This window comes from Vicugna pacos, chromosome 12, assembly GCF_048564905.1.
Source record: "Vicugna pacos chromosome 12, VicPac4, whole genome shotgun sequence".
NCBI classification, from domain to species: Eukaryota; Metazoa; Chordata; class Mammalia; order Artiodactyla; family Camelidae; genus Vicugna; species Vicugna pacos.
In genome coordinates this window covers 55,503,832-55,516,157 of record NC_132998.1, presented here as the reverse complement: position 1 = coordinate 55,516,157, position 12,326 = coordinate 55,503,832, and the positions used below count along the sequence as shown (strand labels likewise).

The 12,326-nt window shown below is 58.4% G+C and overlaps 1 protein-coding gene across 5 annotated transcripts in view; it reads right to left on the bottom strand.

Moving 5' to 3' along the window:
- TOM1 (target of myb1 membrane trafficking protein) overlaps positions 1-12,326 on the bottom strand; it is a 39,598-nt gene that overhangs the window by 3,357 nt on the left and 23,915 nt on the right. For 2 of the 5 annotated variants that reach the window (XM_006207026.4, XM_015241572.3), the window contains exons 7-12: positions 10,778-10,894; positions 8,394-8,527; positions 7,292-7,325; positions 6,840-6,933; positions 6,017-6,137; positions 2,474-2,549 (exon numbers count right to left, since the gene is read on the bottom strand). In XM_006207026.4, coding sequence (XP_006207088.2) covers positions 2,474-2,549; positions 6,017-6,137; positions 6,840-6,933; positions 7,292-7,325; positions 8,394-8,527; positions 10,778-10,894 — 576 coding nt within the window. Of the gene's footprint in view, positions 1-92; positions 147-2,090; positions 2,283-2,473; positions 2,550-6,016; positions 6,138-6,839; positions 6,934-7,291; positions 7,326-8,393; positions 8,528-10,777; positions 10,895-12,326 lie in introns of those variants that run through there. The other 3 variants (XM_015241570.3, XM_031683345.2, XM_072973426.1) reach the window with 3 other exon arrangements.

Here is a 12,326-nt window from a genome sequence, read left to right as displayed (position 1 = left end):
GCTGGGCTCGGCAGGCCCCCGCTCTCCTCTGGTTCTAACGAGCAGCACCACTTGGGTGGGACCCCTGCAGGGGTGGCCTCGCCGCTCCTCACCATGCCTTGTCTCACCATCCAGTCACTGAGGCTCTTCTCACTGCTGCCTCCCATCTGGGTGAGAGAGGGTCACACTGAGGGTGGTGGGAAGGCCAGGGCCAGGGCGGCTGGTGCGCTGGCAGCCTTCTCCAGCAGGCGAGCTTGCTCCCACCCAGGAGCCTGTGTGTGTGTGCGTGCATGTGCACGTGCAGGGGGTGCTGACCGGTGGAGTGACAGGAAGCAGCAGAGGGTGTCTTCCTGTGGGGACTCCAGACTGCTGGATGGCAAGCTTCTCTCCCCTTCTCACCCCTGCATCCTGGGGTGAGGGGTGGGCCCGAGCAATCCCAGGATGGTGGGTAGGCAGCCATTAGCCAGGGGTTTTGATAGGCACCCAGGTTTAGGAACGCTGCTGTCCACGGTCCCCTCATGTGTCTTGATGGGCAAACGGGAGATCTCGAGGACCCCAGAGCAGACTGATGGTAGAGGGAGCCTAGAGTCCTGACTTCCAACCCTTTACCCCGTGATTGCCTGCCCCAGCCTGGACAGACCAGCACAAGACCCTGGGGTCCTAGGGGGCAAACCCTGGCTGCCCACAGAGCTGGCACTTGAATCCATTCTGTACTTTGCTGCCTGGAATCACATTCTAACAGCTGAGTGGGGGAAAGCCTAACCACCCAGCCAGACGTAAGCATCTTGGGAGCAGGTGTTTACCACGTGGTTTTAAGGAAGCCATATTCTGATCTGGTGGAAGTCGCTTAAATCTCTCAAGTTATCAGAGATGAACAAGTGATAACTTATCAGCTTCTGCCTTTCTACAAGCAGAGGTGTGTGTATTTCCTCCCGGGGGCTAACTGCGGGCTGGCGCAGGAGCCAGGAGACCTGCATCCTAGTGCTGTGTGTGCCTGGGCAGGTGACACTGGTCCTGGGCCGCAGCGCCCTCATCTGTCACAGGGAGGGGCTGGGATGCGGAGTCAGCCTTTGCCTGGGAGCAGCTGGGCGGCTTGGGAGGGAAGTGCTTCCAGTGGGTTTCCAGAGTGAGCCAGAATGATGGCCCTTGGGAAAGGAGGGCTGAGCAGGGGCACCATTCTGCTCCTCAGAGCGTGGCCGGCCACCTGGGGTTCCCATCATCATCACTGGCTTTGGAGCCCAGACAACAGCTGAGAGACTGGGCAAACGACCTCAATTCTAAGGCCCAGCGTTCTCTGTCAGTGGGCGTAACCACATCTCAGCGCTTCAGCGCTATGAAGGGTGAATACTTCTCATGCGCCAGGCACTGTTCCAAGGATGTTACCTCTGTGGTCTCATATCACCCCACTCTGGGACTCAATTTTCTCATCCGTAGAAGGGGCCACCCTAAGGGTTTGTGTGGTGACTCAGCGAGCAGGGGGTGGAGAGTGCTTAGCACGGGGCCAGGCACGGAGCACCGGCACCGGCTTGAGAAACGACCGCTTACAGAGAGAAACGAACGGACTCTGAGACCCGGGGCAGAAGTGGTGGCAGGTCACACAAGGACGCGGGAGGCATCTGAGTCCCTCGCTGGTCCTGCCTCCACAGTGTTCCAGGTCTGGCCCTGCTCTGACTTGGGAATGACTCCTGGGGTGCTGGGATGCCTTTGGGGAGCCACTGTGAATCCTTCCCACACCTCCCTCCTTCCTCTCCACATCCTGCAGCCGGGCGGCTTCCGCAGCCTCCAAACTGCTCTCCCAGCTTCCACACTGGGTCCTTCTAAAACGGAAGCCAGATAAACGTCCCCCTCTGCTCGAAACTGCCCAAGGCTCCCACCCCACACAAGATAAAGCCCAGTCCTCCCACCTGCCCTTCCTCAGGCTTCGTCTCCCACCACCCAGTCCCACCTCAGCCTCCGAAGCCCTGTGCTGTCATCAACCCTGTCCTCTGCCGCCTTCTCCACTGCCCCTGCCTCGCCAACCCCCAGGTCCTGCAGCTTCTAACCACCTCCCAAGGAGCTGCTCTGCCCACTTCTTGGGACAGAAATTCTCACGAAAGGCATCCAGAAACAAATTCAAAGGTACGAGAACTGTACTGGAGCTCTTGCTGAAGGGGAGGGGTCACGCGCAGAGCGAGCTCATGGCTGTCTCTCAGAACAGTCAGGTAGTTAAATGGAACAAAGATGTTGCCCTCACATGCCTCACCGTGGCTTTAGGGTCTGCTCTCCTGTCCCGTTCTGTCCACACTCCTGCAGATAACAGGTGTCTGGAGAGGCAGTGAGGCCGAATACTGACTGAGCTCCAAGCCTGCACCTGGCACCTCCCATCCGCCCTCTCACGTGTCCTATTGTAAACCACGGTGGGCATCACTATAAGCACCTGAGGGGCTGGTGGGCAAGCATCCCCTGGCCTTCCTTCTGGACAGGCCCCAGGCAGCGGCAGGGCCCCTCTGCTTACCGCTCCAGTGCTCTGCTGCCGGGCATCCAGGGCTCCAGCCAGGCCATCTGTTGCTTGGGGGGCTTCGTATTTTACCCTGAAACACAGAGGCCACCATGGCCATTATGTGCCACCTGTGCCATCCCAGGCATGCCAGCTGACCTGAGGATGGAGGGGGTGGGCCAGGATGAGCCAGACTCACACCCTGTGGGGACTTGGGACATGCCTGGGCGGGGGAGGCCTGGCTCCAGAGAGGGTGCCAACTCCACAGGCCTGCCTGGGATGGTGGAGAGGGTCTCACTTCCTGCCCCTGGAAACTGGGGTCAGACACGTGACCTGTGTGACGGGCAGAGTAAGGCTGCAGAAGCTGAGGGAGGGTGTAGGGGTCTGCAAGACCACCAACCTCCTATCGCTGGATCTGGCCAAACCCAGGGATGGCACAGCGCCAGTGACCCCAAGCTCACGGAGAGTTCACACCTAAACGCTTTCCTGAGCTGCTCCCATTTCATACTTTCAGAACCTGTGGTTCTGTGTGAGGTTGCAGCTGAATGGGGAATCCATCCTGCTATGCAGTCTGCTGGGGGAGGGGGTTCTCAGTGTCCTCTGGGGGGAGACAAGGCAGGGCTGACACTGCAGCTTCCAGGCAGATGAGGCCAGGGAAGGCGTCTGCCGGGTTTGAGGCGAAGTCTCGGGGGAGCAGGAGGAAAACGTGTGCTAACGAGGGGCTGCGTCTCTCTGGTGGCTACAGAGGGGACGTCCAGGGGAGGCACTGGGGACACAGCCCTGCTGCTGGATGGCAAGAACCATTACTCTCATCCTGAGCTGCCGGATGAGAGGAGGTGACACTGGGCCAGTCCAGCTTTGAGGCGAAGACGAGAGGCACAGGATTCCAGCCACAAAGGGCAAGCCCTGCACGGTTAGTGGAAGATCTCCGAGGGGCCTTCCGCCAGGTCGGGCAGGTCCCAGGGCTGGTCCAGCTCCACACTTCAGGAACCAGGACCATAGCATGTTTAACTCTCACAATGCCAATCTGCCTTTCTGGGAATCAGGCTGACTGGCACTTAAAGGGGCCTCTTGAATTAAACCCCCAAACTTCCAGGCAGCCTTTCTGGAGAGCTGCCCCGTGCTCCCCCAGAGGTCGTGGGGTTAGCCAGGGGAGCGGCGTCATCAGCTAGGCCACCCCAGGTCACACGGCTCGTGTGTAATACAAGCGGGCAGGGGCCAACCTGAGAGCCGGGGCGGCGGGCGGGGTGCTCACGCCCTTCGGGAGAGCAGCTTAGCTTCTCTGGCTAATGGGGGCAAGCAGAGCTGGAGAGGAGGAGGTGATACCAAAACCTGAGCATCTTGAGCGTCCTGACCCGGGACGGCCGCTCACTCCAGGACGGAGGCAGCCGTGCTGCTGTCCCTGCACCCAAAGGCGCGTGGTGGGAAAAGGCGGGATGAAGCACCTCCAGCCCCAGGAACTTACAGAAACCATGCTGCCTTTCCCTCAAAAGAACCACGTGTTCCTTCCTAACTGCTCACCACCTCCGCTTTCCTCTCTCTCTCTCTAAAGTTCAGCTGTCGCCGGGGGCCATACCTCCAGCAGTGGAGCCCACACGAGGCACATGGGGCTGGAGGAGGAAGGAGGTCCTGGTGAGGCTGGTGGGTGGGGACTGGACCCAGGGCCACCTGAGGTGACCCTTGTCAGTGCCTGGAGAAGACACAGTGGCACTGGGGAGCAAGTGGAGCATGGAAGAAGTAAAGGAAGAGCTTCCTTGCTGCCGGCCAAGCCTGGCTAAGGCGTCCCTAACTCTGGCTCGCTCAGACACCCGCCCTGGCATCCCAAGTGGAAGAGTCTGGTCAGCTGGAGACGCTGTGACTGTGCCAGATGTGGTCAGCACAGGTTGAGCGGGGCGTGGCCCAGGCACCTGGTAGGCAGAAGAGGCCTTGGAGGATTCAAGAGCCCCAGGAGACAGGGGAAGGTTGGGGGACCAAAGGCCAGCCAGGTGACCAGGGCTAGAAGATCCAGCTGAAGTGTCAGAGGCGGACACCCAAACTGGCTAGCAAAGCAAAGAGGGACTTGAAGCTCAGGCACAGTCATGTCCCCACAGGGTGCTTTCTGCTGGGGTGGAAACCACCCCCCAGGGAGGGCCTGAAGGAGGACCGATGACCTGAGACAGTATGTGCTGGCCTTGCGGCACATCTTCCCCGGCCGCAGTGTCTCACAGTCTCCCCTGACTCTGACCCTTTGCACATGCTGTTCAATGGCCTGAAATGGCCATCTTGACCTCTCCACCGCGTGTCAGGCTCTGAGCGTCCTCTGCAGAGCTCCGTGCACCTCCTCCCTGTCCGCAGTGCCTGGTAGACCAGTTCAGGCCAGCACCTAGCACTGCACAGCCATGGTCTGTGAGCACGCGACTCTCCCCGTGAGGCCGCGGTCCCTGGAGGACAAGCTCAGGGCACGCTTTTCTCTGGCCCTCAGGGCCCCACTCCCCAGAAGAGTGATGGTGTGGCAGCAAACCTCAGTCAGCCTGGTGAGCCGGGCCCGGTGCTCTCAGGCGGGCTGTCCTCCCAGCTGCCAGTCCCACCAGGCTCATTAGCCTCCATCCACACAGCAGCCTCCCTGTGCCCCTAACTCTGGCAACCTGAGCCGCTGGTCCCAGAGCACCTGGGCTTGGGAGCACAGACTCTGTCCCAGACTAGAGATGCGGCTCACAGCGCAGGGTTGGCTGGGCCACTGGGCAGGGCAGGGAGAGGCCCTACGGACCCAGGCTGGCCACAGCCTATCAGGTTTGACCTGGACTGGCCAGTGCGGAGAGGGTATCCCTGGATCCTTTGGAGGCTCATCAACAGTACCCAAAGACACCAGAACAGAATGACCAGGAGCCAGGGCATCTATGCTGGGAAGGTCCCTTAATCCGGAACTTTCCTTGGCTGTACATCCTGGTTGCCCTGGGGTTTATAAGCAAAGGGCTGATGACAACCTCAAGTGAACTACTTCCCTTGACCGGCTGGTATGAAGCCAGCCCTGGTGGACACTCGGCCACATACCTGGGCTGCTGAAAGCACCTCCCTGAAAATGGACAGTCCCCCCAGCTCCAAGGCAGAGCAGGCAGGCTTGAGTGGGGCGACAAGGACTTCCCTGGAAATTCAGGCCGGCTGTGGAACAGCAGAAATGACTGAGCAGGCCCCCGAGGGCTTGGTGTGCAGTGCTTGGAGGGCTGGGCTGGGCGGGAGACTGTGTTTTGGAACCAGATAGCCCTGGGTTCCCTACCTAGTGTTGCCATTAGCTGCCTGACCTGGAACCCAGCCTCTCAGTGTCTCGGTTCCCTCATCTGATCAGATTCTGCAAGATTCTGGTCATCAACCTACAAGCGTCCCTTTCCTGACCCATCCCTAGAGCACAGGGCTCCCCGGGCCACACAGGACTCACTCAGGGGGAGGAACTCTGCCATCCTGAGGAAGCGTGCGCAGGGGTGGGGGTGCCTACCAACAGACTGGGCTCAGGGACCTGGAGAGAGGCCCTCCCCTGACAGGAGCCACCCAAAGTGCAGGGGCCCAGGGTGAGGCCCCGCCACTCACTCTTTGCGTTGGTCAGCCAGCGAGCTGCCCCGCGTCAGCGCAAACATGTCAAACTCATCTTCCAGTCGGCCAGAAGCCTCCAGAGACTGCAGGCCGGCCCTCACGCTGCTGGAGCCCAGGTCTGCAGGGACAGAAAGGCCACCTGAAGGGTCTGCCCGGCTGCCCACGGGCACTGAGCCGTGGCCGAGCTGCTCCCTGCCAGGCCCGGGATGGTTCTGGAGAAGCAGTATGGGTGGGGGGAGGGACAGGGTGGGGCGTACGGATGGCACAGGCCACTTGCTGGCTGAGGGGCAGTGGGCACGTCACTTCCTCTCTCTTAACTACCTCTGAGGCTGGGCGTGGAGCAGGCAGACAGTACTAATCACAGTGACGGTGCCGACGAGGGTGAACTTGTTCCAGGAGTGCACGTGGGCCTGGCTGGTCTAAGCCTGGTTCTCGCATAAGCTTACTCAGGCCTCACAGCAGCCTGTGAGCAGAGCCCATCCCTGCCTCAGTTACAGAGCAGAAAAGGGGCCCAGGATGTTCCAGAAGCGGGCCCACGTCACCCAGATGATTCGAGGCATGGAGAAGGCAGCGTCGGGGGGCAATCACAGAACAGTTGGATTTCTGAGATCTGAGGGGGCCCAGGAGTTGTGGGGCTGCAAGGGAGGGTCCCCGCGTTTTGTCTTGGCTGCTCAATCTGCAGCAAGATTCAGCTGCGGACCCTGCGAGGTGCTGCTGAAGCCCCAGGTCCACCTGTGTAACTGGGGGGCACTCCCGGAATTGCAGGGGTGCCCACGGGACGTGGCATACCCTTGGCCAGGACCCCTCATGCTGCACTTACTCATTCCTGCCAGCTGGGATGAGAGGCTGCCGGTGGCTGCTGGGTCAGGGCCCATGTCGATCAGGTCAGCTGCTGCCTCGGCCTCGCTCGGGGCCTGGGGGGAGGGGAGAGGCCCCCATCATCCTCCCGACCTGCAGCCTCATTCCCTTCTGCCCAGAAGTACACCTTTGCCTGAGGATCTGTCACCAGTGAGTGGGGGAGCTTCCCTTCCTCCCCTTGGCCTCTAGCTCAGCTGGACCCCCTGGGAGGTTGGGAAGACCCTGGGGCATCAGCTGGTGATAGAATCTTATTTACCCTAAAGGGACAGTGACATAAAAAAAGTCGGAAGGAGCCTTCTCTGAGAGCCTGGATAAGAGGCACATCCTGGCCAGGACACCTGGGGAGGGAGCTAAGCACAGCCCTCCTTTCCATCAACACCGGCAGGGCTGAGTCACAGAGAAGAAGCCTCTTACCTTAGCGGCCTGGCCAGTTCGGAACCGTTCAAACCTGCGAGAGCAGAAAAGACTCGAGTCAAGCAGACAGACCGAGAGGCCCCTCAGCACACCCCGGCCAGAGCTTTTCCCACTGCAGGTCTCAAAACCAACAAAGTAGGTCACAAAGAGGAGCCTGCTTTGCCCTGGACAGATCCAGTTTATGTCTGCTGTCCCCAGGGAAGTATTAGCAGTGTCCTCTTTCACTTGTAAGTGTCCCAGTTAGATGATCAATTATCTGGTCACCGTAGTCACGGCTGGCATTAAACAAACAGGAACAGACTAGACTGGAAAAGGAAACGGGGGTGCACGTGCAAAGGCAGGTACTGCTGTTTGGTAACGTACACGTGTGTGAGCGTGAGTGCCTCTCTACAGCGGTGTAAGGAAGACACACACCTCTTACACTGCTTTACGGAGCCACTTAAACCACCCTGGACAGGCTTGGGGGCTGGTGGGGTGGACTGGGAAGACCTCGGTCTGGGATCTGTTCCTGGCCTGGCCCTTACTGTGGGACCCTGGGTAAACTACATCACTTTTGAACTTCAGTCTCCTGTCTGTTACTAAGGGGGTGACAGTGGAACCTGAGACCTGTCGTTCCTGTCCGGTTGGGAGGCCCGAGTGTTTTACTTTTCTTTGGATTCTGAAAGTGATGCATTCAAAAAAGGCTATTCTCCTAATGAATTCTTTTTCTGCTTAAATTAGCCAGAAATACTTTGTATAGCTTGCAGTCAAAGAGTCCTAATTAAGTCCTTTGTTTGGGGCCCCAGAGCCAGGCAGCACGGGTGGGTGAGCAGGGACAGATCAGGCCTGTTTGGCTGCAGGCCCACATCCTCAGCCACCACTGTTGCCACCCCCTGGGGCTGGATGTGGGGACACAGGTGGCAGGGCCAGCTCTGGTGGAGAGGCAAGGTGGGTGGAGGGTTGGGCAATTCTGCTCAGGCTGGATGGAGACAGCTGCGGGCACGTGTGCTGGGTGGCCAGCCTGGTGTCTGAGAGGCAGATGAAAGGTGAGCCGCTGTGAACAGGGACAAAGGGAAGGGAGACGCGGGGGGCTGGCCCGGGGCGGGGCAGGCGGTGGGGCTACCGCTCGTGGCGCAGGAACACGTTGTTGAGGTTGTCGTTGACGATGAGCAGCTCCTCGGTCAGCTGCTCGTTGGCGACTCGGGGGATGAGCTCCAGCACCCGCTGCTGCATGGCCCGGCACGTCCGGTTGAGCTCCTGCCGGGGAAGGAAGTGTGACAACCATGGCCACTGGACCCAGGGCGAGGTCACCTCTAATGGACGTGTCCTGCCCTGGGCGCGCCTTGGGGATGGAGACGTTTCCAAACTGGACTTCAGGTGCACAGACAGCTTTTGGGGATCTACAGCCGAGCACTGGTCTCACTTCTAAGTGCTCTACACTGGCGTTTAGCACAGAGGAGGCAATCAACACTGAGACGTGCTGCTGCTTTGACTTGGCTCTGTGCAGACTCCACAATGAAGCTCCTGCTGCCACCTCTGCCTCCTGGAAACATCGAGACTGCAAGGTGGCCAGCGGGACACCTGCCACTCCTCTGGGTGCCTTGAGATGTCATGTGACCAAAGCAGAGAAAATGAACTGGACAACTCCAACTGCTATCCACGCCCCCGACGTTGGATTTTTGCCTCATAATTCTATTTTTTTAAATACTTTTTATTTTGGAATAATTTTAACTTTACAGAAACATTGCCAAGATAAAATAGCACAGGGTTTCTGTAAACCCTTCACTCAGCTTCTCCTTAGTTTGGCATTTGTCAAAACCAAGACATCAATCCAGACACAATGCTATTAACTAACTACAGACTCATTCAGGTTTCGCCAGTTTTTCCACTAATGTCCCCCCAACCCCTCCTTCCAGGGTCCCACGTTGTATTTTGTCACTGACTGACTTTTAATCAGTTAGAATTATGTATTTAAACTTGTTTGGGGAAAAAAAGTAAAATAATAGAAGCCGCAGCACTGTAGGTTTTTCACCTGCAGGACTGAGTGTTTTCTCCTTCAGGGGCCCACCAGCAGGGGGACAAGTGCCTGGGTCCCAAATGACGGTCGTCAGGCACTGCTGACCGCGGCCACACACCAACACTTTTTTCCTGACATCCTAAAGACCAGGCACTGTCCCAGCACTGATTTTGGTTCTTTTCAGCCCCTGCCGCCCACCCCCTCCTAGGTCAGGCCCTCTGATCCTCACCTGCCTTGAGCACGGGGCAGGGCAGGCCTGAGAGACTCCCAGCACCCCGGGGGCCGCCACCTCCTCCCCCTACGACCAAGCACACCGCGGCTTTGCCCCCAGTCCCTTGCCTGACCCCCTCAAGAGCAGGGCCCTGGGTTCAAATCCCAGCTCTGCTGCTGACCAGCCCTGTGACTCTGGGCACATCACATGGCCTCTCTGCCTCAGTTTCCTGGCCTGGGACACGGGGTTAATAAGAGTACCCACCCTCATGGGGCGGGTGGCGGAGGGGGTGAGGATTAAGTGAGTGAATGCATATCACATGTCCACATCACAGCCTGGCACACAGGATGTGCTCAATGCATGTCAGCTGTCCCCGTGTCACCCCTGCCTGCCAGCCGGCCCTCTGAGTCCCCGAAATCGCTCACACCTGCATGGCTGTGGCTTAGGACACTCGAAACTGAACTGTGCTGCAGCAATCCTGCTGCTCCCCAACTCACTCAAGCTTCTGTCACCCATTCTTCACGTCTGTGTGTTCACTCAACTCTGAGACTCCGACTTTGCTCCCTGCCGTGAGGTAAGGACCCCTGAGCAGAACACCGGGTCAGCTCGGATGGTCCCAGGGACAGAGGAGAGCGCGATACAGCCCTGCCCGCCAGGAGTGTGAGGCCCAGCAGGAAAGACACAAAACGAGACCATCACACCAAGCGCTCTAACCCCTCACAGGTTCAGATGACTTGGGGGCCTCGGGGGGCCCCAGCTTTCTTGGCATCTCTATGAACTGACCGCCCTAGGGAGGGGGCCTTTCCCCACACACAGCCGCTTCTGCTCCAGCAGCCCCAGGTCGGGATGGGACCGTGGGAACATCGTGTGACCCACGGGAGCACCGGCCTGCAGACCCCACCTGCCTTGGCTCCCCAGACCAGCCGTGCTCTTGAACCTGCCAGCCAAGCTTTGTATTCCGAAAGGTGGAAACCTCAGCTTCCAGCTTTCCCTTGGGACTGTCTAACTGGCAGCTGCTCTCCCAGGCACAGGGAGGGTGTTTTACATGCGCATCTTACTTAATTCTCAGGGCAAACTCGTATCATTAAAGCAAACTCACAGGGGAGGAAACTGAGACAGGAGGGCTAGTCTGCTCAAACCACAAAGCAGCAGAGCCCTGAATTGCAACCTGACAGAGCCCAAAGCCCCCGTTTCACCACCTCCCCTGTGACCCAGGGGCTGGGACTCAGCCACGGAGGCTGCAGTGTGGTGGGGGCAGGCGGCTGATGCCTGGGCTCACCTGGAGCAGCTCCAGGTCCGCAGGCTCCGCCTGGGTGGGCACCAGCTCCGTCAGCATCTCGGACATCACCCGCACGTTCCCACTCACCAGCTCGAGCTCGCTGCGCAGCTTCCCGATCTGGAACACATCATTGGTTCTGTTAAGTGAGGCTGGGGTCCGGAGCCGCTGCCGTTCGCAGGGGCAGAGCCTGGTACCACCAGCCCGACCTGCCAGGGCCTGCTCTAGGCTCCCAGCCACAGCCCTGCGCTGAGAGGTCTGTGCTGGGCTTGCCCCGACCCCCACAGACCCTTACAGAGGTGCTACCAACCGTGACCATCTCCAAACTGGGCCGCCTGGCGCAGGGAGAGGCCAGGAGGAAAGAAGCTGAGGGTGGATGCAGCCCGAGCGCAGCTGGAGGGCTCCAGCATCTCCCAGGCTCCACTGGCACCTAACGAGGCCCTAGAGGGTGGTTCCCCCGAGAGGAGGAGGCCTGCTTCTCTCCTGGGAGGACGGGATTCTGTCTTGCTCCAGGTCTGCTTTGGTGGCCCAGACTCTTCCAGGCATGGGGGCCCAGCGCCGCCCCCACCCTGAGTATGAATCTCAGATCTAGCACTTGTCAAAGGGATGTGAGCAGGTTTTCAATCATCAGAAACCTGATGGCCTGGCTTGGGGGAAGGCTGTCAATTAAGTCACAGTCTCTGCTCTCAGGTGAGGCGGTGAGAGGCTCCTGGCACAGTATCTCACACTCCGGGCTCTGCGGGGTGTTCAGTGTCCTCCTGAATGTGTGCACAGTGAACTTCCAGGAAGGGGCCAGGATGGACACTCCCCAAACTGATCTGACTAGAGAACCCTTTGATCATGGACTCTCTCACGGCCCTACGATTTGGCGGCCCACATTTTCAGAACTGCTGGTGCATTCTAAGTTGGGTGACCTAGTTGATTCCAGACTACGAGTGTCACCATCTAAATTCATGATGCCTGTGACAGCAGGTTGCCATTTTGTTTGTTTTCCCCTTAACAGAGGCACTAGGGGTTGCACCCGGGACCACGTGCACACCAAGCATGCGCTCTACCACTGAGCTCTACCCCCGCAGGTGCCATTTTGATCACCTACTGTATGTTGCTACTTAACCCTGACCACGGTCTTACGGGGCAGGTATCACTACCCAGACTTTACAGATGATAGGTCTGCAGACACAGGGAGCCCATCTGCTACAATTTGCCAGCACCTTCCAAACCCATAAAACATCTGGTACATTTGCCTGTTTAACGAACAGTCTGGGTATAAGCGAGTGGAAAAACTATTCATGGCAAACCCAGCGTGTCCAGGTCAGATGGGACCTAATTACAACAGCATCTGGGAGATACACCACTGTGGTCCAAAAGCCTTAACGTGTCCCAGGAGACAAAAGGGGACTCTGAAATTAAACAAAGATGACTCAGTCTTGTTTAGCAAGAACCTCCTTCCACTAGACATAATCAGAGTCTTAATCGACACAGAATGTAGACTTCAGGCAAATTGGTTAAAAATTATAAGCAGGTTAGATCAATTTTGGATCACAGGGTGATT